A 24,784-nucleotide genomic window follows, 5' to 3' on the forward strand; every position below is an offset into this window, starting at 1 on the left:
GCTGAGAATGCGGGGGGAGAAGGGGGAAGGGAGCGGTTGCCGGGGACCGGGAGCCAAGTTTCCCTGGATGGGCACAGGAGCCCTAACTCCAGCAAAGTGGTCACCCCAGATCCTGGCCCGCCCCACTTGGAGTCAAGTGCCTCCAGATGATTACGCATGTCTGCGCATTGATCCTATTACGGAAAACTATCTATGTTGTCGAAGCAGCCAGGTTCTTCTCCAGTTCACCGGCCAGTTCCCCCACGTCCACGCCCCCGAGAAGCGCCCTCCCGTTCCACGCACCAACCGCCTGCGCCACCTCCACCGTCGCAGTCACCAGCTCCAGACTATTCCCCACTGAAAGCGCGCACTTGACGTGACTCCGCGCCTGTCGTGTCGCTCCAAGGCCCATGATGGAAGCAGCGACGAGCATCTCCGCATCTTTCAACTCCAAGATGGGGCTGGATCCGACCAGGTAGCCCCAGACGGTTGTTCGACCATAGTATGCTAGAAGCAGTCAGAACTGACTCGAATCCGGAGGGGAGGGAGAAAGAGAGAGCGTACACATCTCTGGAAAAAACTGCTGGATCATCTCGCGCACTTCGGAATTACCTACCCCACGGTAAATCCGAGATACGGTTTCCGCGCCGCGACTGGTGTAGTCGAGCTCTCCAAAGTTTGTCCTATTATTGACGCCAAGAATGAGTCCCCCGTAACTAGACATGATTCACTCCCCGCGACCCGAATCCGTCCGGATTTCCAGTACGTACACCACTGCCAACTGGGAAGACTCACCGTCGCGGCCCCGGAATCCCACCCCCATCCCCACCCGCAAACCCCCGCCCCTTGATCTCATTCACCAGGCCAAAACATGCTGGCATGCAATTGGGAAGCCCGACGAACGGCACCGTGAGCGTGATGGCCTCGCGGACAGCGATGAATCGGGACTTGACCTCTGCTTCGCCCTCGGAGCTGTGTTTCGTCACGCTGCGGAATAGCTGGACCACGGCGTCGCCGCGCGCCTGTGCGCAGAGGATTGTTGCCTAGAAGAGGAGGAGGCTGGTGAGCTAGACGAGAGGAGTGAGGGGTTTTAGAATAGCTAGACTCACTAGTATGGCAGTCGCGAGCGTGTCTGACGCGACGTGGCTCGCGAGTGTTTTGTGCAGGGAGAGGAAGACCGCCTCGTCGTAGGGGGCTGCATCGGGGGCGATGTTGGCTTGGGTGTATTTCTTGGAGAATTCGCTTGCCATTTTGGTATGTTTCCTTGTTTCCCTTCGGTCTTCGAATCGTCATGGAATCAACAAAGATGTCTCTTAAACTGGAGTCGGCGACATATCCCCGGAAACTGCCAGGAGAGGCAACCCGGCTCCCCGGGGCCCGGGAATTAGGGCTTCCCTGCCGCCCTGGGCGTCAACAATGAGGCGTATCATCCGGTAATGTATAGACATGGATCAATATATCCTCCACCTTAATACATGACACCCTCTCTCCGCCATCATCCCAATCCAAACAACGAAACCCAAAACCAAAATGACAACCCTCCCAACAACATCCACAACCCCCGCCCTAATCATCGGCGGCGGCCCCAGCGGCCTCACAACAGCCCTCCTCCTCGCATCGCACGGGATCCGCAGCACCATCGTCGAGCGGCACATCGAACGCACAACATCCTCCCTAAAAGCCCACGCGATCAACCCGCGCTCCCTCGAGATCTTCCGGCAACTGGGCCTCGATACCGCGCAGCTTCGAAGCGAGGGGATACCGCCGGCCGATGGCGATACGGTGCGCTTTGCGGTTAGTATGGCGGGGAGGGAACTGGGGAGCTTGCCGTATGAGAGGCAGGGTGAGGAGGCGCTGAGACTTACGCCGGAGCCGTTGTTCAATGTTCCGCAGCCTGTGCTCGAGAAGTGGCTTCTGGATGCTGTGGAGGGGAGTGAGTTGGTGGCTTATTACCAGGGGGTGCAGTGGGAGGATTGTGACTCTTCCTCGGATGCGCGAGCAACGCTCACCTCAACCCTCACAGATCGCACCGCAAGCACAACCCACACAATCACCAGCAACTACATCCTCGACTGCAGCGGCGCACACTCACGCGCCCGCGCCAAGCTCGCCATCCCCTTTGAGCCGCTACCCGAATATATCCAGAACGAGGTCCACCATGTCTCCGTGCACATCCGGGCCGATCTCCGCAAGCTCAAGCCCGCGACGCTGTTGTGGGCGGTGTCACCGCGCGTCGAGGGGACGTTCATCTGCTATGGGCGCAGCTCGGATTGGGTGTTTGTGACGTATTATGACCCCAAAGTTACCCCACGCGAGAGGTTTTCGGACGAGGTTTGTCGGGATATGGTGGATGATGTGAGTCTTGATTGGAGCAACCTTTTCTCGTTGTTTAGCCCTTGATTCCTCATTTGTTCCGCAGCACCAATTCCAGGCTGGAGATTCACTTCACTTCCTCTACCAAAACCCAAAGAAGAAGAAGAAGGAGAAGAAGAAGAAGAAGAATCTAATTATCTCTACAGGCCATCGGCTCAAAAGTCCCCTACGAAATCCAATCCATAACCGTCTGGTCAACGTGGCCCCGAACAGCCGAAACATACTCATCGCCCCGCTTCCCCTCTGCGGCATTCGTCGTCGGCGACGCCGCGCACGCATTCCCCCCAACAGGCGGCCTGGGCGTAAACACGGGCATCGCAGACGCGCATAACCTCGTCTGGAAGATTGCGGCTGTTGAGAAGGGGTGGACGGATACGGACACGGACACTTTCAACCGCAATGGCCGTACCAAGGGCGGTGCTCGTGCTGGCGGTGGAGGACTGTTGTCAACATACAATAGCGAACGCCGCCCCATCGCCGTTGCGAACGCGCGGCAGAGCGTCAAGAACCAGGTCAAGCTGCATGCGCTCAAGGAGGCGCTCAGGGATCCGCCGGATGTTGAGGCGGGCGAGGAGTATGTGCGATGGAAGGAGAGGCTGGATGCTGAGCTGGAGAGTAATCGGGAGCATTTTGATTCGATTAATTTGCAGATTGGCTATGTTTATCCGAATCTCGCAAAGGGACGAGGAGGTGATGGGCAGGGAGAAGAGGGGGAAGGAGGTGGAAGCTTGCTCCGGCCGTGCAATGTTTATGTCGCCAGTGGTGTCCCTGGTGCACGATTACCGCATACGTGGGTCTCGCTCCCGGGCAAGAAGATCAAGGGAGCGGTCTCTGTGCTTGATGTCGCTGAGGGGACCTCCTTTACGCTCTTTGTTTCTTCTGGGCCGGAGAATGAGTCTGGCCTTTCGGCTGCGAACGTGGAGAAATTGCGGGTACCCATCCGAGTTCTTCGCCTGGGTGTCGACTTTGATGTTGTGGATGCGGAGTGGCTGGATATTGTCGGGCTTTCCGGGGATGGCCAAGCGCAGGAAAAGGGACTCTTGGTGCGGCCGGATCAGCATATCCTAGGGAATGTAGGTAGTGTGGAAGATGTAGAGACGCTTCTGGGGGGCCTACTGTCGGGATGAGGGTGGTTTCGGAGTAGTTTGGCATCAGGCTGCTTTCGAGTATGTACCTACCTACCAGGAACCCCATGGGTTTGACCCGGGGAGGGGAATAGAGAAGCGAACTTGGAATCGGGAGGGGGAGGGGTCCACTCATGAACCCCCGGACGCTATATACTCTTACAGATCTGGTGGATTTTCGTGTCCATGTCTATTAGTACCTACCTGCAGCCTCATTGGACAAATAAAACCGCAATATATGCCTGTCGCTCTCTTGACACCCGTCTTTCCCACACCCAAACAACCCCAACACCAACATACACACAATCATGCCCAACGCAACCAGAGCCCCAAACACCCCCTTCTTCACGCCCGCCAACTCCCCCGGCGCCGCCCTCTTTCCAACCTCCCCCTCGACGCCAACCCTCTTCCGCCCACTGACCATCCGCTCCCTAACCCTAAAGAACCGCATCATCGTCGCCCCCATGTGCACATTCTCCTGCGAGCCCGATGCGACCTCTCCCGCCGCCGGCGCCCTAACCCCCTTCCACACGGCGCACCTCGGCCACCTCGCGACCAAGGGCGTTGGGATGGTGATGGTTGAGGCGACAGCTGTCTTGCCCGCGGGGCGTATCTCGCCGCAGGATTCGGGGCTTTGGCAGGATGCAGAGTCGGAGCAGCTAAGGGGGTTGCGTGGTCTCGTGGAGTTTGTGCATAGTCAGGGGTGTGCGGTTGGTGTTCAGCTTTCGCATGCGGGGAGGAAGGGGAGTACCGTTGCGCCGTGGCTGGTTCCAAGAGAGGAGCCCAACAACCACGGCAACACTCAAGAAACGAAACAACAACACGGGCAAGGACAAGCCGCCCAACCCCCCCGTCGCACCCGAGGAAGCCTCAAAGCGGACGCAGCAAGCAACGGGTGGCCCGACAAAGTCGCCGCGCCAACAGGAGGCGAATCGATGAAATGGGCCCCGGGCGAAGACGCATTCTGCACACCGCACGAGCTCAGCATCCCCCAAGTCCAAGAAATCGTCGCGGCCTTTGCTCGCAGCGCCCGCCTCGCCGTTTCCGCGGGTGTCGACGTGATCGAAGTTCACGGCGCACACGGGTACCTCATCCACCAATTCCTCAGCCCCGTGACGAATCGTCGCACGGATTGTTATGGGGGTCCTTTTGAGAATCGCATCCGGTTACTTTGTGAGGTGCTTACTGCGATAAGGGGTGCTATCCCCGCCGAAACACCGCTGTTCCTGCGGATTAGTGCGACGGAGTGGTTAGAGACCGCGCCCGTTTCGGCGGAGACGGGGAGCTGGGACGTCGAGTCGTCGGTGCGGCTTGCGATGCTGCTTCCGGGGCTGGGAGTTGATTTGCTGGATGTGAGTTCTGGGGGCAATCACAAGGATCAGCAGATCCAGCCGCATTCCAAGTATCAGGTTTCGCTTGCGGGCAAGATTCGGAGGGCGGTTCGGGACGCGGGGCTGGAGCTGTTGGTTGGGGCTGTGGGGCTGATTAGGGAGGCGGAGGCGGCGAGGGATATTGTGCAGGGGGCGGATGTTGCCTCTGTTGGGGAGGTGGGGGAGGAGGGAGAGGGTGGGATGAAAGGGACGCAAGGCCCTGATGCTGATGTCGTTCTCATCGCACGCCAGTTCCTGCGAGAGCCCAACTGGGTATTTGCAGCGGCAAAGAAGCTGAATGTGCCAGTCTCACTGCCCCTACAGTTTGGTCGAGGGCTGCTCTAGAGGGAGATGACGGCTTGATACATTGATCTACTGTATACACACACCATTTCTAAATGGATGTCATGGCACCTTTTTTGCCCACTAGAGCAGTGCTTCGCCTGTTTTGCGCCGTATGTCTCTTTGATGAAGTTTAGCTGGATCTAGCAGATATCTTCTGGTTTGCTTCAGCGCTCTAACAGGGGTCTATAGAGGTACTAGCCGCATATATCGTTTTTCGCAAGACAGATGGCCAGAACTGCTTCGTGCCTACTTGCATCCAACAGAGACAAACTGAAAGAAGAAAGACTACTCGTGAATCTCTGGCAAAACAAACAAGCCCCAAAACTCGTCAAAGTCCAACGTCTGCGTGCGTCCGATACTCCCTCCGCGCTCCTCACTCTTGGTGAACCCATTCCCCAAATACCTGAACCGATTCCCCTTGTCCGCATACTTGATCCTAAAATCCTCCCACCGCGGCTCCTTAACCGCCTCGATAAAATGAAACGTCGTCCCCCCATAAATCGCCACAACGGGTCCATCGATCGTGCCGCGCTTATACCAGCTCCGGCAATTCCGCGTCCACACCGTCTGAGATAAATAGGTCTGCATGTGCTCGTTATATTCGTCCGTGACGTCCTGCCGGACTTCGAACGAGTGCAGGTTCTCTGTCTGCATTTTGTGCAGCCAGCGGTAGATGTATACGGCCGTCGCCTGAATGCCGAGCACGAGCGATCCGTTGCTGATCACCGCGTTGGGGCCGATAAAGGTGAAGTAGTTGGGCATGCCGGGGACGGAAAAGCTGAAGTAGGCTTTGGGGGCGTGTGGTTCGGACCATTTCTCAGCCAGGTTCGTTCCGTTGCGGCCTATGACTGGGAAGGAGGGGCGGAAGGAGGTGTCGAAGCCTGTTGCACAGACGATCACGTCGTATTCCTTGAGATTCAAGGGCATGTTGTCGCTGGGTTTGGTGACGATGCCCTTCTCGTTCACACGCGCGATCGCATCCCAGTGGATAGTGACATGGTCCTGCGTCAGCGCCTCAAGGAACCCCGGCCCCGGAGTGAGGCGCCTGCATCCAACAGGAAAGTCCGGGATAAGCCGCTGGGCAATCTTGCGACCCTTGTCACTATCTCCAAGCCGCTCGGTCATGGTCTTCCGAAACAGCTCCTGCGCGCGGTGCTGCAGCTCACTATCCGCAATGGCCCGCTTGAAATTCGAGCTGCGCCGATCCATGATCGCGGCACGATATTCTCTTAGGACATGCGGGTCTCTGAATATCTCCAGCGTCTTCTCCGTAAAGTTATACTCGTCGTCCATCTCGGGATCGTTTTCGGTTGGTTCGTTGATCCCCGGCGCGGGCGAGATCCAGGTGCTTGATCGCGCGTAGATATCGAGCGAACCGGCTACTTTGGCGAGTTCGGGGACGATCTGGATACCTGATGATCCAATTCCAATTACGGCTACGTTTTTGCCGGTAAAGTCGTACTCTTGGTCCCAGCGGGCGGAGTGGATGAGTTTGCCCTGGAAAGTGTTGACGCCGGGGATGTTGGGCCATTTCCAGTTGCTGCATCTCATTAGTTGCAACACAGACCCAACGATTCCAAGCTGGAGAGACCTGGCGAGGACTGGCAAGACCAAGACTCACTTCAAAACACCCCCCGCATTAACAAAAACATCCACTTCATCCCTTAACCTCCCTTCACTATTCTCAACCTCAAGCACCCACTTGCCCTTGTCCTCCTCCCAAACAGCCGATCGAATGGTATGCCGGAACCGAATATACTGCTTGCACTCGTACTTGTCCGCAACATTGTGCATATACGCATGGATCTGTTCCGACGTTGCATAGTAATTCGGCCATGCGGGGTTCGGCGCGAAACTATACGCGTAGTTGTGGGCGGGGATGTCGCATTTGCAGCCGGGGTAGCTGTGAAGGAACAGTCAATCACCAGACCAAACAAACCCCGACCCTCTTACTGAGGAGCAGGTATAGTGAGGATTAGATGGTAGGGGCGTACCGATTCTCCAACCACGTCCCCCCCAGATCTTCATTGCGCTCGTAGATAATAAACTCCGCGTTGCGGCCCTTTAGCTTCTCGTTGAAGACGATTGCCATCATGAGCCCCGAGTATCCGGCACCCATGCATGCTATGCGGATGGCGCGGCGGGTTCCGATGGGTTCTTCGCGGATTGTGTAGGTGGGGCTGGCGTCCAGCATGCTCGGTGTTCTCTGGTTTAAAGACATGATTCTTGAATAACGATGCTCTGCCTGCTTGAATCAATCTATTTGGGTTTGAATACTCGAGTGTCGCCAAGTCAGTCAGCTATCCTTACCTTGCTATATCCTGTACGCTCACGTCGAGGATCGCGCCAAGTGGAGGTCTACCCCATGCTTCAGACTGTCGACCCGTGGGGTGGGCCGTGGCATAACCCACCCAGGGCGGAATCGCTTCCCCGGATGGACTAACCACGCACGTCTGGCCAACCGAGCCGAGCCTGAGCCCCGGAGTACGTATCTGTGAGATCTGGTTTGCGCGATCTAATCCGCGAGTCAGGTCGGTAGCCGGCATGGATAGCCCCGAGGCTGTTTCAATCAGGCAGAGTTTGTCTTGTTAGGCTGAACCAAGATCACAAGATTGAATGCCGCCGTGGACAAGTGAGCGCCACACTCGGCAAGTAGATCCTTCAGCCAGAGTATCTAGACGGAGACATCGTGGATTTGCGTGAGATGGCCCTGGAAGTTGCTACTGCTTTGGTCATCCAAGCTGAAACATACTCTGGTGATTGGGAGCCTGCCTGACAGTGTACCACGTTAGGAGGTCGTCGACATGGCGCCAGAGTCTTGAGCTGCAGCGCCAGGGACCTGCATAAACCCATCTCACTTCCAAATCAGCACTGCACTCATGGTCCTTACCAAGTTGGGTTGATTAGAATCAAAATCGTTGACTATCTATTTCTTTCTCCATCAACGAATTTCCCTGTGTGCCTGCGCAACCTCTATCCATTCCCATTCTTCTGGTAGGCATTGTCTTGTCGCAACTTTGGCTGGCCATGTTTTTGACCCCTTTTATTCGTCTGCCTACTGAAGCAGAAAGAGCCTTACCACCCGGTAGCATCCTCGCTGTTCGAAAAGCCCCTTATGTGTTCAAATAACCACTACCCGAAGTTGTGTCCGCAGCATACCACATTTTGTGCCGGACCACCGACACGTGGCCAACGAATACGACGAGCTGAATCGCATGATCGAGGGATTTCTCGTCAACGACACGGAAAGCAGAAGGGCATTCCAAGCTTGTCGCCACCAGTGCTTTGGCCCGACAACAGAGGCCTTTGGGACGGCCAACACGTCGGAATACTTTGAGATGCTGGACTTTGTCAAAAACCCGCGTGTCCTGGAAATTCTCGAGCAGAACCGCATGGGCCAGGCGACTCCCAAGCGCCGCTCCTGTTTTACGAAAGCGAACAGGACGACATGTATCCTATCAACCAGACCGACCGGTTCGTGTCTGCGTATTGCGCGGCAGGGCGCCCAGGTTGACTGTAGGAGATCCGTTCAAGAGATACATGGCAATTTGGCGCTGAGCTTCGTCCCACCAGCGATGGCGTGGCTGAAGGACAGACTGGATGGTCTCCCACGACGAGCGGGCTGCACAAACTCGACGTACCTATCGACTCATACTGATCCAGAGCCGCTCGAATTCCTCGGTGAGAGCGCAGTGGGATTGGTGGAGAGGCTGGGGCTTTGAGGACTCGTTGGATTGCATGTAGTGAGAACCCTAATCTTTCTGGTTCAATAATTTGAGATCAGGCACGCGAAGACGCTCACAAGATTCTCGCACAGTGGTAGTTGGCTTTTTCTTTCTTCCTTTTTCTTTTTTTTTCTTTTTTTTTTGGTGCAGGAGGCGCCTCTACTCTGAGAGCGATAATGGGGCCGAGGAGTATGGCCGGTCGTTGTAATCAAGCTGCCGGTATATTTGCCTTTTGAGGGATCAACGATATGCAAGCTGCACCAGAGAGGCTTAGCTAAGGTAGATTATTCCTAGTAAATTACGTGAGGCGTCGATAGATGGCTGGTCACAAAGATCGCTGAAATATCGAAGCCACAGAACATTTAGGGGGCGCCACAATGGGTCTCGGCCATCGACCACATCCATATCAACCCTACGGGCGGAGTAACTGTTGAATATACTTGCTGCCGAATCTATCATAATATAGTATTGCAAGTTTCCTCCAAGCCATCAAACTCTAATCCAGTCGGTAATCCAAGTGCAATCTTCTACTAGTGATCATGTCGCTCCATGGCATTCAGCAACAAGCACCAGCAAGAACATGATCATTCACATTTAAATTAGGTGTCTAACCGTGTAGTTGGCCGTTGACTTTTTTGGTACATGTCCACCAGAAACATGTTCTTGCGATGGATTACCCGTTGTCTACCAGGTCTCAATATCATTGGCCTTGTTGTATTATTGCTTGTGCTGTCGTGCCAATCAAGTGACCATGAATCCGAGCAGGACTCTCGTCATGGCTGGGCTCAGTTGATGCGATTGAGCTGGCTATCTCAGTTCTTTGTTGCCTACAACTTGATCATCAACGTCGAGATCATATGGTTTGTGCTGCGAACATCGCTGGCGCTCAGAAATTCCACACGCCATGTCGGCGATATAATTTCAAGGCGGACCCCGCATAGTTCCGATCAGGGATTCGCCCGCAAGGCGGGAGAATCCGACATGATTCATGCAATTGTGATCCCCAACTACAAGGAAGACACGGAGATGCTGAGAGCCACTCTTGCTACGCTTGCGAGGCACCCGCGAGCGCGTTCGCAGTATGAGGTCCGTGTCCGCTACCCAAACTGAACTTTGGCCGTAGCTGACCACAGACAACGGCACTAGGTATATCTTGCAATGGAGCAGAAGGAGGCCGAGTCTGAGCACAAAGCGGCCGCTCTGATACAAGAGTTTCAATCCTTCTTCTGTGATATCCAGGCCACCTTCCACCCGGAAAACGTGCCAGGAGAAGCCTCTGGGAAAGGGGCCAACGAGAACTTTGCCGTTCGACGGATTCGAGCCATACACAGGGGCGACCCGAACGTGGTTGTGACCATTATGGATGGTAAGCTCGCCTGCTGGGTCTCGCAGTAGTTGCTTGACTAACCATTCTCCTAGCGGACACCCTTTTATGGGAGGATTATTTCACCGAAATCTGTCGGATTCATCACCAACATGGCCATCATGATGATGATGATGATGATGATGCAAGCCATACAATCTACACCTGCCCGATCATCTTCGACCGCAACTCGCGCCGGACCACATTTCTGGTCAGGTGTATGGATATACTCTGGTCATGGGTGTGCATTTCGTCCATGTATCCCGGCTCCTGCATCTCCGTTCCAGTCTCTATATATTCCCTGCCCCTAGCGTTAATCGAGCTGGTCGACGGCTGGGATACCGACCACACCGCCATCGGCGAAGATTTCCACATGATGCTCAAGTGTTTCTTCAAGACCAGGGCAGATCTGATTACACGGACGATCCCCATCCCCGCCAGCCAATGCAATATTGCCAGTGCCGGGGAGCAAAAAGGGTGGCTCTGCTCGGTGGCGGGCACCTGTCACGCACGGTATAGGCAAGGGCTACGGCACATGTGGGGGGGTGCACTTGACTTTGGGTATGCGGTGCGACAAGCGCTGCGGCTCGACCGCCGCCTCTGGCGATGGAAGACGTTCATCCTGTTCCAGCGGCTGCTCGAGGCCTACCTCCTTCCAACCCACTTTGTCATCATACAGGTGGTTGCGAGCGGACGAGGAGCTACCTCTGTGCCCGCATCATCATCATCATCATCACAGCTTGACCAGACGATGGATTGGATACGGCTTGTTACGCAGCCGCTGTGCACGGTTTCCTTCCTCTGCACGTGTCTCTGCTTCTACTACTACCACCGGTGGTACACCGCGTGTCTAGGATTTCGCAAGCAGGATATGGCCACGCCTGACCTTCAGGATACGTCACGGCATCCATTGGCCCATCACATGGTAACTCGGTCGGAATTTGCACCGCGTGTCTGGTGGCATCCATCCTGTGTCGGGGAGATGGTCGGGATTTATCTTGCGGGCATCGCATACAGCTGCCTTCCACTTTTGCATGCCTCTCTCTGGCACTTTTGGACGGATAGGTTGGTCTACGAGGTTAGTGGGAAACCGAGCTTCTCTACGGTAGAGCTTCCCCTGGTGCAGGTTTGAGTCGCCTGGCGTGGCGAAGGTCAGGTTTACCCGGAGGGCTACTTGTTCTGTCCCATGCTTATTACTTACTATGAAGTTCATTCTGCCTTTCTTGTGATTACTTTGTGTACCAACGGCTCTGGTACTCTATTAGTCATTTTGCGTAAATTTCTGCCATTTCTGTTTTATCTCCCTTTTCAAGCTTACTGAAAGTATTGTCCTGAGGGCCGTGGGCCGGATTTCCTGACTACCAGTCTGGGATCAAACTGAACATTGGAACTGCCCCTTATTTGTGTCGTTAATGATCTCTGGCGGGGAGGGCGAGATGATTTAGACTCACATTATCCTCCTTGGCAAATGCAAGGACAGTATGATCTCCAGATATGCAAGACACTGTGATGTAGTGACTAGTAAGCTGTATTGCGGATGAATCCAACGCCACTAGTTGCTAGTCTGGTGTAGATCTTGGGCCAAGAAAAAAGCAACCCTTCAGTAATCAATGTTATGTATGCAGATCAAACTCTAAATTTCAGACTACGGACTACGTATTAAGTGTCCCAGCAAGAGGCCCTGTGGAATGGAGACTAGTAGTACCTCTATCACATCCTCATAGTCTTCACACACTACATAGTCAAGGGACGGTCTCCGCGCAAGAGAAAGAACTACGGATTCCGTTTCCTCCAAGAATCCTACCCAGGAGTTCTGTATCGTCAGAGGCCCCCTTCTTGTGCTACTTTCGGACCACCGGAGTTTGTCAGCTTTGCCTGCATCAAAATATCCTTTGCCCGTTTGTTCTTGAGTATAGTATAGGTGTTCACGCGTCAAATTCACCCGCCTGGGGGTCTTTAAAGAGCACCATTATCTCGGACTGTTGCTGGTTGAAGGCGACCTGCCTGGCCATACTGCAAGGAACTTGATGCTGAAAGGATGTGGATCTACAAGAATTTCTGGCTCGTCCCCCTCCTCTCCGCGATAGTCTGGATAGGTGAATTTTGCAACTCCTCCACTTCCGCCTGCTCCCGAGACTGACAGCGTAGACTAATGACCCAGGCAGGAATGCTGATGGCCATGCTAGGCCACTGGTTAAGCAGCGGGCGGCCCATCTACGACACGATGCAGGGAACACGGACGGTGCCGTAAGGGATTCCCCCGCTCCAATTCTCTTCCTCCCCATCCATCTGCCTGCAAGGCCAACCTAGTCCTAGTCCTAACAGCCATCCACCATCCAGCTTCATCTCCGACATTGGCTCGGAAGCGCCCAAGCCGGTCTTTGTGGTCGGGAGCATCATCTCAATGTCCCTTCTCACTCTATCCACCGCCCTAAGACAGAGGCAGAGACAGTGGCTGCAGCATACTTCCAAGGGGGAGAGCAAGAGCTGCTTTGCCCAGATCTGCTCTTCTCTGCCCATCTTATTTGCAGCCATCGGGAGTCTAGGCCTAGTCCTGTCATCAATCTATGATAGCCGGCATCACCTCGATTTCCACAACGCTCTCTCCTTGGTTTTCATGTGCGTTTCCCGTCCCATCCCATACTAGTCCCAAGCGACGTTGAGACAATAACCAAAGTTTTTGTTCTCTTTCTTAACCCTCCTGTTGTTAGGGCCTCGCACATCCTCAGCGCCATCTCGATCTGTGCAGAGTACATCCGCCTCGGCAGGGCATGCAGGTGGAAGGACCAAACACTGCTCGCGCTCACAGCAACCCGGATCTCGCTGGTCCTTATAGGCGCAATACTAGCCCTTGCCTTTCGATCCACGGCCCTGTCGGACGAAACCAAGAACGAGGCCGCAATTCTCGAATGGAGTACGTACACTGTACATGGATACTGTACCTTTCATTTATTATCCTCGTGATATGATAAATGTCTACATCTCTCTCTCTCTCTCTCCTCTCTCTATATGTCGCTGACAACAAATCTACACTATATCAACAGCCGTTGCGTACCTCTTCACCGGGCATATTCTCTGCTTTGTTGGTGATCTCCGCCCGTCGCACCGCCCTGTCTTGGTAGAAGGGTATACGGCCGTACCTGGCGCCGCGTCGCTAGAGGAAGTCGTTCTTCGCTGCTAGGTGTCCCAGACAGGGTCTAATCCACGTTCGGCGGGGCGGAGTATCTGCAAATATAGGAATATTAGCCTAGTATATACTACAACTAGTTCTAAGTACCATGTCGCATCTTGTAATAATAATAGGAGTATTATTTATAAAGCCTTCCATCATCTATATTTGCAAGGGATAAACTTGCCCGGGTAGAAGGAATTTACTACTCTAGGGACAATTCTGCAAGGTCTACTGACTGCACTAGCTTGCCACCATGGCCTTGCTGGCTGTCTGTCTATTTTCCGCCATGGTCGCACCAACACGGTGGATTATTACCCGGACTCCAAGCCGTTGCCCTTTCAGCGTTGAGCGCGTCGCCGTGGGCGAAGTTTGGGTTGTACGGTCCGACGGATGGTAACGCCTCGGGGCCTCTCGAGTTCTTTTGGACGTGGTTCAAGATCGCAGCGGCGGTGCCTGCCGGGTATGGAGTCTTGGCTGCGGGTCAGTTGGTCTGTCTTTTTGTGTTGCTTTGGGGCTTGGAGGTCGGGACTCTCTCCATTGGTAGGTGTGTGCTGTGCCACGGCCGAGCCTCGTCGATCGGTCGGGACAAGTACTCGACGACGACTATACGATAGCTGATCCTGATGGTCAAAACAACGAGACTGACTGTACTGGAAATGCTGGGCCACACTGGTGCTGGCGGAGGAGCTGATACAGACGTCATTCGAAACCAGGCTTATTACCGAGGTCGTCCCATTCCAAACGAGCTATCCAGGGCATTTCCAGGCGCACAGAAGGTGCAGACTAGGGCGTAACTTACCATATGAATAATAGCATAACAGGAGTCCCTTTCATGATTAGATCAGCAATGCTGCTGGCAGGGTTGCAGGACTGGGGTCTATGGTGCCAGAGGCTGTCAATCACATAGATGCCCGCTTTCTTGGTTGCTCCTTGTACATATACAGGACAATCTTCACAATGCCAGTCTCCTTCTCGCCCAATTGGTGTCTCGAGAGAAAGCTACTTGCAAAGATGGAGATTTCGTTCTTCTCCTTCCCCATGGAAATCATCGCGATCACCTGCGGGTACCTTGCAAACAGCAGCCTCAAACCCCTGCGCCTCAGCTGCAAGCGAGCCAGCGAGATCGTGCCTCTCCACCTCAACCGTGTCTTCCTCTCAGCCAATCCGCTGAACATCTCTATTTTTCGCTCGATTGCAGAAAGCGAAAAGTTTCGATATGGGGTCAAGGAAATCATTTGGGACGATGCCCGCTTCATAAGTGCGCCGCCGGAGGTACCAGACCCGGACTCGCACCACGGCCATCTGCAGATGAACCTCAAGCAAGGGGCTCCAGACTGGTTTGTGAGGATGTGCAGAGAGAACATCAGGTTCGTGGCTCGGAGAGCGCGCCGGGCCCTTGACGTGAACAGGCCCGCCCACCTCGCGCGGGTAGAGCAAATTGCCACCACATCGGCTATTCCTACTCCTCCGCTCAAGCCCAGCCATAAGCGATGTCCCATGTACGCCGCAGTCATCCCATGATGCAAGGATTCAGAAACAGCCTCTTATTTGTTGCCTTTATTCCACCCTTCTTGCAATGGCATCCTTCCACGCACGGAAATGTTCAAGTCACTTCTACAAAATTACTTTCGGGTTATGCACGTTCGCGATCCCATTCTGCATGATCCCTCTATCTGGCTGGCCTTCACCAATTTCGAAGCGCATATGCAGGCCTTTCCGAGCGCATCCAACAGTGCGGCGGATCTCAGAAGCGACGAGCAAATCTCCACTGGGATACTCTTCCTATGCATGGCAAGTGTCGGCCATAAGAGCGCGCCAGAAATGACATATCCCAATCCCCACACAACCCGGTGCTGCCTCTACAAAGTTGCAATCCACGTCCTGCAGCCGCTCCTCCATCTTACGTCCAAGGTTGCCACGACCCTGCAGCCTCTCCTTGGACTTACATTGCTGGTACGTACAAAAGCATCATTGTTACCTGGGTTTGCAGGCGAGAATGAAGCGATAGGAGACAAATGATTTACCATGTTTCACTCTACACAGGTCCTATATTATTCCCGCCTGGGCCTATACACACAATCCGAACGCCTTCTCACCCACACCATATCCCGCGCGCAGTCAATTGGACTCCATCGCGAACAAACCTACACCGACATGCCCGTTTACGAAAACCAAATGTACCGCCGTGTTTGGTGGGCTCTTTATTCGCTCGACCGACGTATATCCCTGGAAGCAGAGCAGCCCGGAATGATGTCTGATGGAGACATAACCACGGAGCCGCCGCTCAATGTGAGCAATGAGTGGCTTCAGAAATACGTCGTTTCGTCGGCCACAATCTCGCAGCTCAAGGTGGAGGTGGATCTGGAGGTCTCTAACACAGAGGGTACCATGTTTCAGGTTCTGAGCGCCACGGCAACCTACAGCAGGGTGATTGAGGCTTTCCAAAAGACTCTACTTGCGGCGCAGTCTCGGGGAAAGGGCCATGGCCATATAGATATGTCCATTGCCTATCTGGATGCTCTGATGGACGATGCGCAAAGTCGATTACCTGAGAGGCTGAAGTGTGTTGATGTGTCGATGCTGAGCGAGGAGCAGCCGGAGGGTGTCTATTGGTGCAGTAACAATCACGCAATTCTTATACACGTGGTAAGTCAAAGAAAACGAAAAACGTCTCATACTTCCTCATTACTATAGTTTACGACCTGTGAATATTAGCTGATATTTCTTGAAACAGCGGTATCTCGTCCTCAAACTGCGTATCAGATTAGCTGCTGCCGCTACTGTCAGTGCCAGTGAAGGCTACGACTTCCTTACCCGGCAAGCAGAGTGCCTGGAGTACGCTTCTAGAATTGTTCAGTACTTGACTCGGCTTGCCATGGTATATGGAGTTCACTATTCGCAGTACGTGGCCAGTTGCACGACGCTTATGCTCCGTGTGGTTCATAGTCTGCCAGTGTTCCGACGCTGTCACTGCGATACTATCATCAAGGGAGTTACGATTCTTAGAGACTGCACTCAAAATAACGCTGTAGCTGCGAGGCTTAGCACGCTGGAGTTATGGCTGGACGACGCCTTGAGCACGACGGAGAAGCGCCCCGACAACCCGTTGCACCCTAGCCCAGGATCACTGGGGAGGTCCTTTCTCGGGGCACCTCATCTCAATCGCAGAACCCAGAGAGCAGAGACTGTATCCGGTGGTTATCAGGTTGAGCACTTGGTACTGGATCCAGGCGGCGCTCAAGGGCTAGGCACGCCGACTTCGTCGTCAAACGAAACATACCTGGATAGCGTATTTGACATGGAAATGGTCTTGGGCGACGAAGGGAGTATCCTCACGAGCGACATCCAGAGAAGTTTCTCAGATTCCGGACTATTTTTCTCCAGCTCTGATCATGATATTAATTGACCCATATGTTATTATGATACCCGTGTAGACAAACATGGTTTGTACCATACGTACATATATTTAATAAAAGAACTAATCGGGTTCCTCGCAGCAGACAATCTCTGATCACTTCTTATTTGATCTTGATTTAAAATATTGTCACGCGCTATATCAAAGCCGAGCGCAAATATATAGAACGATCTGAATAGCCCAACCGGGTTCCATGGATACTTGACGTCCAGCCAGTACCAGGTTCCAACCCGAAGGCGAACTGACTTGTTTTTGCCTTGCTCTGGCGCGGTGTTAGTCCTAGGGTGCTAACATAGCGAGCTGATTGAGAAGACTTACTACGATAACACAACACGCCTCCCCCCCCTGGGCAATTGCAGAACCTTCGTGACCGAGGTGGCAGTGATGTTACTTCTAGAATGTAGTTCCGCATATACTGTTGAGCCACCACCCGTCTGTACCCCTTCAACGTGGTACAGATCTTTGACTGCCATTCGGAGACCTGCAAGTGGCCGGGTGTCGCCGATACTATAGAGACGTGAAGGCACTGGAACCAGAACCTCATTTGTCCTGGGCTCGTATATATCGACTGCCTCGAAGGCTGTAGAGTTATGGATGGGTGTCACCGCTTGAGTAAATGCGAGGTATTTGTCGTGCTGCATGAGATAGCCCTCTCTGATGGCGAGAGAATATCCGCTGCGCTTTGCGAAATAAGGACCGGTTTTGAGCTTAAACTCCCGGATCGAGAAAATAACAAGATCCGAGGTCGAACGGCTCAGCTTTGCAAGGCCTGGTGATGGAAGCAAGTACTGTTGAGCATCATCTTCACTTCCCACAGCTACCAGAGGACCCGACCGTAGACGCTGCCACCGGGGCCAAGTTTACATAATCGACTAAAACGCGTGGTTATTGTCAGTATATGTGCCGCTTCCATGAGCCACATACTTCGTCTGTGAGTTACAGAGGGCCACGCATGGACGCTGCGATTAAGAAGCTCATCGACTACGCGCGGTTTGGCCCGGAGGCTGCCTGTCCTGCTTGGGAAATTAGTGGTCCTATTTGAATAGAGACATCACTGCGCACCGGTCTCGTCAAAGTGATGAGCAATTTGAGGAAACCATCGGACAACTGCAGCTGTCCCTTGAATTGTGCCCAGGTGGGCAGAAGGCTTGGCCGCTTTAGATCCGGAGCTTTCCCCGGATAGACAGCCGTGTATGTTTCAGACGCAGATCAACCCCCAACAAGCCTTCAGTTTGCCTAATTTTGAGCTGCAGGATACTCTCCGTGTTTAAGACCCTGTCCATCTCATTTCGCCACGGAAATCGTGCTCCCACGGAGAGCAATTAATCACCGACTCCTCGTAGACGGGGCGACATCCCGAAACCCCCCAACCCGCATCCCCGCCCCTAAGCCTATAAGTATCACATTCCCCTCAATACAAGAATCGTGACAATCTATACCAGTACCCTGTGCAACAGACTCACCTGCAAAATGCTCTGCAAACTAACAGCACCCCTCCTCCTCCTGGCCCTCCGCGCCACCGCGCAATCCACAACCGCCACCACCTCCGCCCCGCTCCCAACCCTAACCCCAGACTGGTTCTTCGTCCGCGCCGTCGCAGAGCCAAACTTCCACAGCTACCTGCAGACGAAACCCACCGCCATGCCCAGCATCGCATACCTCGACTCCAACACCAACGCCGGCCAATTCAACATCATCGAGGGCCAGCTGGTCTACCACACCTCCGAGGATGGGTCGTTGTACATGAACGTCGAGAACCCCCAGGACAAGACGCAGCGGAAGTTGACGACGTGGTTCAATACCACTGAGAACGCGTACGGGGAGTTTGCGTTCCAGGGGGACACTGTTACCTGGAGGGTTGAGGATATCGAGCGTCCGAATACGGCTGCTTGGTTGGTTTGCGAGGAGCAGCAGATCTTTATTAACACCGGTGCTTATGGGTGGGAGACGCCGGAGGGGTGTGCAGACCAGACGGTATCCCTCTCTGTCCTTTCCGTTGTTTTGGTAGTGGATAGTGGATGCTAACTGTTATAGATTCACTCATATGGAGGGTCTACTCCTGATGTTTAGTTGGTGATGGTAGTTAAGAGGGGGTTACCGGGTTACACCAAGCTGGGGTTTCCTCAAAATTTATGAGCGATCATAAGCGAGCTTGCTAGTATAGCGAAAGTCCGCGACACCGAGATATTCTTCGGAGAGCAGACTAGTAAATATACACAAACTCATCATTCTCCCGATCCGTCAAATCCCTAAAGGCCTCGCCCCCTGATTTTCGAGCCAGACAAGCCCATCTGGTGATAGCACAGAGCCTGGAGCAACTTGGAGAACCACACCGTCGAGGAAGGCCGGAGACCAGACGTCGTCTAGTTCTCCAAACTGGCCAACAATGCGCGACAGCACATCAGCAGTAATGTTGGTTTCGTTTAAGTTGAGCGCAGTGATGGGAAAAAGGTCGGCCTCGTCGTTCGTCCACGCCAGCAACTTCTCCTAACTTGATTCCCATACAGCCTACCGGGGGGCATAGTAGGTAAAATCTCCTATGCTGTACGTTGTGGCTCCTAATAATGACGCAAGCTTTGTGAAGGAAGCGACTGCTCTCATGAATGGAGTTGTAGCAACAAGGTAAACAAAGACGAACTAGGTGATGGACGCCATATTCATCATTTAACATACGCCGCTTGGTGCCGCCACAACGGAACGCATGAGACGCAAAAGCAACCCTATCGTTGCTGGAACGAAGACCACTGAGTATTCCACCTACAATTATGTCTGCATAAAAGATGACTGACCGGCTCGACCAGCAAGATGAAGCTCGACACGATTGGCGGACACGATAGCTCCTATATTGCAGGCGTCATGCGGACAGTGTATGATTCCTGCAGGGAGCAATATGGTATGTCACCAAAGATTGTGATACAGTAGAAGCACCAACCTTGTCAACTAACTGACAATCGCGATATCTAGGCACGGGCAGTGATCTCAGACGCAAGCAAACCATGAACCGACATCTTACGTCTTCAACTTTGTTTAGAGAATTCGCCAAAAACATAAGTGGCGACTTTCAAGGTTTAGTCGAGAGAGCTGTTAATCGCTTAGATCAGGAACTGCGTGAGGAGATTGCAAACGTAAGCCAAGATCTGCGAGCTTCGGCCGCAATAGAGAGAGAGGAATCTAAGGGTTGGCGGGACCACAGATATGCAGAAGAACTAAGACAGAAGGTTGAAGTCATTAAAGGGACCTTGGATCATGCGTGGACAATTTTGAGAGAGGTCAGACAGGTGACGGTGACTTCAGACTGAGTGTCAACTAATTCGTTCAGAAGCCAATGGCCAGATAAGTTTACGAGTATCCTGAATGTACTAGCGTTCATATTAGTTTGACGTCCTTCTCCATCCACACTTACTCCTCTACAACATATTACAAGGAATTAATAAATAGGACCAGAAGGACGACTAGATCTGTAAAGGCAATACAGATGAACAGGTTCAGATAAAATCTTCGGGGCAATAGACAGCGATAGTTAGGTGATTAGACTTGTTTAATCCGCCCCATGAAACCCGCCCCAACCCGTCCCAGCAAACTTCCTCTGGTGCAAGAAGTGACAGGAGCCATTCTCGTTCTACCCTAAGAAGTGTCTGGGATGTAATCATCTATTGCACATAGAACCAAATGTCCTTGATTGATTCCAAAATATTCCATGATATAGCCAGTGATCTCAATATTCCCATCAAGGGCGCAGGACTGTGTTCCGCTTATCTCGGGTTCCGCGGACAGATGAAATCACACGAAGAGTAAACGTCACGTTCAACTACAGGGAGGGCATCTCATAAACTATCCTTTGAACAGTCGTAAAGTGCGATCCAATCGCATTCAATCTATTCCTGCGTGTTGGGTATGTCTTGATATTCGAGCAATTCGGTCCCTTGCTAGCCTGCTCTATATAAAACCCCTAGATCAGAGCTGCGGAAAGCCAAATCCTACAATCCACACATTCAAAGCACAAGTTAGTTTTCATGATGCTTCGCAACCTATCGAACAAACTTATCTCAGGCGAAGCCACTGCACCTGATGAAAAAAGTGACGCCCAAGCCCTACCTTCCTCATGGTATCGTACACCTGCGCTATTCAACCTCGAAAGGCGGGCACTCTTCTCAAAAAGATGGCTCCTTGTCACTCATAAAATGCGGATCACGGAACCTGGAGACTACCTATCCTTCGAGATTGCAGGGTTCCCTTTTCTCCTCTGCATAGACCGCCAGGGAGTCCTCCGCGGGTTCCATAACGTGTGTCGGCATCGAGCTTTCCCGGTCGTTGGAAATGATTCAGGAAAGGCTAGTATACTTGCCTGCAAGTATCATGGTGTGTTTCCATACCATTCAATTGTCCTTACAACCAGAATGTTCAACGACAATGCTGATAATGATGTGCACAGGGTGGTCATACGGACTCAACGGGAACCTAGCCAAGGCTCCTAAATACGAAACGATTCCAGACTTCGATAAGAAGAGAAACGGACTATTCCCTATCCACATCCATGTTGACAAGAGAGGGTTTATCTGGGTCAACCTAGATGCTGGGGAACGGCCTAGCGTCCCTTGGAGTACTGAGTACTTGGGCGCTGACGAGCAAGAACGGCTTGACGATTTCAAGATGAATGAGTACTCTTTCGACCATGCGTGGACTATGAATGGGGAGTTCAATTGGAAGACTCTTCTGGACAACTACAACGAAGTATACAAAACCCCGTGTCTGACCAGTTGAATTCCTGGCTAACAAATATTCCAGTGCTATCATTGCAGCGTGGCACATCCCGGAATCGCAGCCGTCTCGAATCTGAGCACCTATAAAGTCGAGGCCCAGGGAGGATACATCAAACATTTTGTCGAGGATAAGCCAGGATACGATTCTCAGATGAAGGTTGCCCCGACGTTCCTCTTCCCCAATGTCACAGTGACCATGACGTGAGTCTGCTATATAATCTCATATTGGAACCACCAAAGTGCTTACATTGACCTCACCTAGAACTCACTACTTTTACCTTATGCGGGTGAATCCAACGTCTGCTACAACGACCATCTTGCAGTACGAGGTATACCGGCACAAGGACGCGCCAACCGAAGTCTTTGACGAGCTAGACGCCTTCTTCAAACAGGTAGAAGGGGAAGACAAGCAGCTCTGCGAGGGCGCACAACGGAACCTGAATGCTGGTGTGTATGTGAATGGGGTTCTACATCCATCAACTGAGAAGGTATGCTTCTATTCCATTTCACATCGTTTAAATCCAAGCAAAATCCTTGGCTTATACATATCATATACTATATAGGGTGTTCTGTATTTCCAGACTCTCGTGAGAAGCGCCCTGCTCAAACACCGTGAGGCTGAGGAGGCGGAAGGGAGGGAGATTTGGCCCTCCGTGAACAAAGTTCAAGAAGGGACGAAGACTCGGTCAGAATTGGACTTCTGTGTCAAGTTGGATTGCGGGGCGGACGAGGGGTTGGCTTGGTAGGTAGGTGCAGTTTAGCTGTTTTCTGCGAGAAGTAGTCTATCTGGCGTTAACTACTCACTTACTACGGGTCATTCATATCTCCACATTCATTCGAAGCACCCCAAGGACTGCTCCCCAATCTGGTACACTCATTTTACGATATTATTAGTAGGTGAATTATTACATTTGCCACCGAGCCAGAACCTCACGGAAGCCGATCAATGAATGGATGATTAATGGTTTCCCATACCCCACAGAGTAGAGGGTGACCCCGCAGTCTGGTCTGGGAGGTTCCAAGATCCAGATATGCTCAATCCACTCCACATCATCTGACATTCTCCTCGGTGATCTAGGGCGGCGCTTAGCAGAATGTGGGGAGGAGGTTGATACGAAATAGAGTTGGCGAATCGGACCTGAAAGCGATCGCACTTTTTCCCCAAAACGGGATGGACGCTTATCTACCTTCGCCATCCAGTCAGTTTGCAGGCATTTTAACATACTTATTAGCGACAGGACAACCCTGGATCTGGGGCTACGTTTTCCCAGATAAAAAGCTCCATAATCCTTGGCTTGGTCCTTGGCTCATCCCAACACCTAACAATGTCCGACAAGGAAACCAAATCTCCAGATGGGGTCCTTGACAGTGCCAGCCAGATCACGACACCAGGCGCCGGTGTGTACACGCCGGTCCATGGTGTTACAAAGACGTATGCTGATATCAAGCAGATTCGAACGAAGCGCCAAAGATATTCAATTGGTGGTCGATGCTGGCAACATGTGTCTCGCTAATGGCAACGTGGGAAGCAATATGCAGTACGATGACAGCGGGTCTGATCAGTGGCGGCCCTGTGTCTCTGGTTTATGGATTTATTTGTACGCCTTCTCTCAACCCAAGATCCAAGTTCGTCACGCACTGAGACCACAAACCACAGCGGCTGCTATAGGGACGATCGCCACTGCGTTATCTCTCTCAGAGTGTGCATCGATGTAAGCTAGGGCAATCCCACTCAGTATTCTACATGAGACTTATCTAACAACAGAGCAGGTGCCCGACAACCGGCGGCCAATACCACTACGTCGCTCTTCTATCTCCACAGAAGCTCAGCACGCCGTTTAGCTATGCTGCAGGTTGGATCACGGTGTTTGGGTGGCAAGCTGTCGCCGGGAGCGCGCCTTTCCTCGCTGGTACAATGATACAAGGTCTGCTGGTTCTCAACGATCCTGGGTACGTCTATGAGCGGTGGCATGGAACTTTGCTCTACTGGGCGGTTCTTGCCGTGGCGCTAGTGATCAATACCATGGCCATCAAACTTCTGCCTGCCATTGAGGTGACGATGATGATACTCCATGTTGGGCTGTATGTTGTTCTTCTAATTGCAATGCTGGTGCTGGCTCCCACGAAAGGCTCAGCGTCTTTCGTCTTCACGACGTTTACAAACTCGTCCGGATGGGAGAGTGATGGCGTTGCCTGGTGTATCGGGATGCTGAGCGCTGCATATGTCATGATCGGTATGTAGCAAGCATCCTCCACCCAGAAATCTTCCTCAAGCTCTAATCCTATACGATTAGGCTACGACGGCGCAGCCCATCTCTCCACAACAATGCACAACCCGTCAACCTCCGTCCCCCGCGCAATGATCGGCTCTGTCCTCATAAACGCCATGATCGGCCTAACCTTCCTTATCGCCATCCTCTTCTGCATCCAGGACCTCGATACGGCTCTCTCAACACCAACCGGGTTCCCCATCATTGAGATTTTCTTCCAAATCACACAGAATCGCGCAGGTGCAACAGCCCTAACATCTACCGTAATCCTCATGGCCTTTGGTGCGACCATTCCCCTGGTCACCTCCGCCGCGTGGACACTGCAAGCCTTTGCAGCAGATTCCGGGATACCCTTCTCCAACTTGATCGCCCGCAAGCGCGCGAAAGATGATGTCCCTATTATTGCAATGATACTGACAGTCTCATGCCTCGCCCTCCTCGGCCTGCTCAACATCGCGTCCACCACGGCGTTTAATGCTGTTCTCTCCCTCGCCACAGTCGGGCTATACATTTCGTATCTGCTTCCAACTTTCCTCATGCTCTACCGCCGCATCTATGACAACGAATCTCTCCCTTACGGGCCGTTCAGACTTGGCGCAGCGGGGATTCCCGTGAACATCATCTCGGTGATTTATACCACCGTAACATCTGTGTTTCTATTGTTCCCGCCGTATCAGCCTGTTACCGCGGCTAATTTCAATTACTCCTCGGTTATACTAGGCGCTGTATTGGTTTTCTGTGCTGTTTATTGGATTTTGGGAGGGAAGAAGGCGTATCATGGGCTCAAGGTTGAGATTCTGGGGGTTAATGTTGGAAATTGGAATGATGCTTAGGGCACGGTTTTGTATTTGCTTAAAATAGTGTCTTGACTGTAGTCTCAACAGGCAT

The 24,784-nt window shown here is 52.8% G+C and overlaps 11 protein-coding genes across 11 annotated transcripts; 9 read left to right on the forward strand and 2 right to left on the reverse strand.

The window, feature by feature from the left end:
- Positions 1-190: 190 nt before the first annotated feature.
- Positions 191-1,229, reverse strand: BJX68DRAFT_264967 (uncharacterized protein; the record flags this gene model as incomplete). The annotated part of the gene is made up of 4 exons (XM_071045106.1): positions 191-486; positions 544-662; positions 775-1,022; positions 1,089-1,229. 4 exons carry the CDS (start codon positions 1,227-1,229, stop codon positions 191-193), a joined length of 804 nt encoding a protein of 267 aa, XP_070900865.1.
- Positions 1,230-1,509: 280 nt separating this feature from the next.
- BJX68DRAFT_254143 (FAD binding domain-containing protein) lies at positions 1,510-3,479 on the forward strand (the record flags this gene model as incomplete). Its single annotated transcript, XM_071042848.1, has 2 exons — positions 1,510-2,310; positions 2,499-3,479. The coding sequence occupies 2 exons, from the start codon at positions 1,510-1,512 to the stop codon at positions 3,477-3,479; spliced, it is 1,782 nt and encodes a 593-aa protein (XP_070900866.1).
- A 305-nt stretch (positions 3,480-3,784) lies between these two features.
- Positions 3,785-5,191, forward strand: BJX68DRAFT_264969 (NADH:flavin oxidoreductase/NADH oxidase; the record flags this gene model as incomplete). The annotated part of the gene is made up of 1 exon (XM_071045107.1): positions 3,785-5,191. One exon carries the CDS (start codon positions 3,785-3,787, stop codon positions 5,189-5,191), a length of 1,407 nt encoding a protein of 468 aa, XP_070900867.1.
- A 285-nt stretch (positions 5,192-5,476) lies between these two features.
- BJX68DRAFT_264970 (flavin-containing monooxygenase) lies at positions 5,477-7,412 on the reverse strand (the record flags this gene model as incomplete). Its single annotated transcript, XM_071045108.1, has 3 exons — positions 5,477-6,731; positions 6,813-7,094; positions 7,186-7,412. 3 exons carry the CDS (start codon positions 7,410-7,412, stop codon positions 5,477-5,479), a joined length of 1,764 nt encoding a protein of 587 aa, XP_070900868.1.
- Positions 7,413-8,406: 994 nt separating this feature from the next.
- BJX68DRAFT_264971 (uncharacterized protein) lies at positions 8,407-8,913 on the forward strand (the record flags this gene model as incomplete). Its single annotated transcript, XM_071045109.1, has 1 exon — positions 8,407-8,913. One exon carries the CDS (start codon positions 8,407-8,409, stop codon positions 8,911-8,913), a length of 507 nt encoding a protein of 168 aa, XP_070900869.1.
- A 660-nt stretch (positions 8,914-9,573) lies between these two features.
- On the forward strand, positions 9,574-13,460 carry BJX68DRAFT_264972 (Frag1/DRAM/Sfk1 family-domain-containing protein; the record flags this gene model as incomplete). Its single annotated transcript, XM_071045110.1, has 7 exons — positions 9,574-10,002; positions 10,063-10,282; positions 10,336-11,357; positions 12,441-12,526; positions 12,620-12,898; positions 12,991-13,193; positions 13,324-13,460. The coding sequence occupies 7 exons, from the start codon at positions 9,574-9,576 to the stop codon at positions 13,458-13,460; spliced, it is 2,376 nt and encodes a 791-aa protein (XP_070900870.1).
- Positions 13,461-14,408: 948 nt separating this feature from the next.
- Positions 14,409-14,972, forward strand: BJX68DRAFT_264973 (uncharacterized protein; the record flags this gene model as incomplete). The annotated part of the gene is made up of 1 exon (XM_071045111.1): positions 14,409-14,972. One exon carries the CDS (start codon positions 14,409-14,411, stop codon positions 14,970-14,972), a length of 564 nt encoding a protein of 187 aa, XP_070900871.1.
- A 78-nt stretch (positions 14,973-15,050) lies between these two features.
- On the forward strand, positions 15,051-16,857 carry BJX68DRAFT_264974 (fungal specific transcription factor domain-containing protein; the record flags this gene model as incomplete). The annotated part of the gene is made up of 3 exons (XM_071045112.1): positions 15,051-15,404; positions 15,495-16,097; positions 16,186-16,857. 3 exons carry the CDS (start codon positions 15,051-15,053, stop codon positions 16,855-16,857), a joined length of 1,629 nt encoding a protein of 542 aa, XP_070900872.1.
- A 1,479-nt stretch (positions 16,858-18,336) lies between these two features.
- Positions 18,337-18,936, forward strand: BJX68DRAFT_264975 (uncharacterized protein; the record flags this gene model as incomplete). The annotated part of the gene is made up of 2 exons (XM_071045113.1): positions 18,337-18,840; positions 18,901-18,936. 2 exons carry the CDS (start codon positions 18,337-18,339, stop codon positions 18,934-18,936), a joined length of 540 nt encoding a protein of 179 aa, XP_070900873.1.
- A 1,599-nt stretch (positions 18,937-20,535) lies between these two features.
- Positions 20,536-22,372, forward strand: BJX68DRAFT_254147 (aromatic ring-hydroxylating oxygenase subunit alpha; the record flags this gene model as incomplete). Its single annotated transcript, XM_071042849.1, has 6 exons — positions 20,536-20,657; positions 20,945-21,225; positions 21,299-21,597; positions 21,652-21,827; positions 21,889-22,114; positions 22,190-22,372. The coding sequence occupies 6 exons, from the start codon at positions 20,536-20,538 to the stop codon at positions 22,370-22,372; spliced, it is 1,287 nt and encodes a 428-aa protein (XP_070900874.1).
- Positions 22,373-22,951: 579 nt separating this feature from the next.
- BJX68DRAFT_274735 (putative GABA permease) lies at positions 22,952-24,729 on the forward strand (the record flags this gene model as incomplete). Its single annotated transcript, XM_071047716.1, has 5 exons — positions 22,952-23,024; positions 23,078-23,224; positions 23,284-23,338; positions 23,397-23,860; positions 23,921-24,729. 5 exons carry the CDS (start codon positions 22,952-22,954, stop codon positions 24,727-24,729), a joined length of 1,548 nt encoding a protein of 515 aa, XP_070900875.1.
- Between the last annotated feature and the right edge of the window lie 55 nt (positions 24,730-24,784).

The sequence above is a fragment of the Aspergillus pseudodeflectus genome (genome assembly GCF_044049435.1).
Source record: "Aspergillus pseudodeflectus strain CBS 756.74 chromosome Unknown BJX68scaffold_13, whole genome shotgun sequence".
NCBI classification, from domain to species: Eukaryota; Fungi; Ascomycota; class Eurotiomycetes; order Eurotiales; family Aspergillaceae; genus Aspergillus; species Aspergillus pseudodeflectus.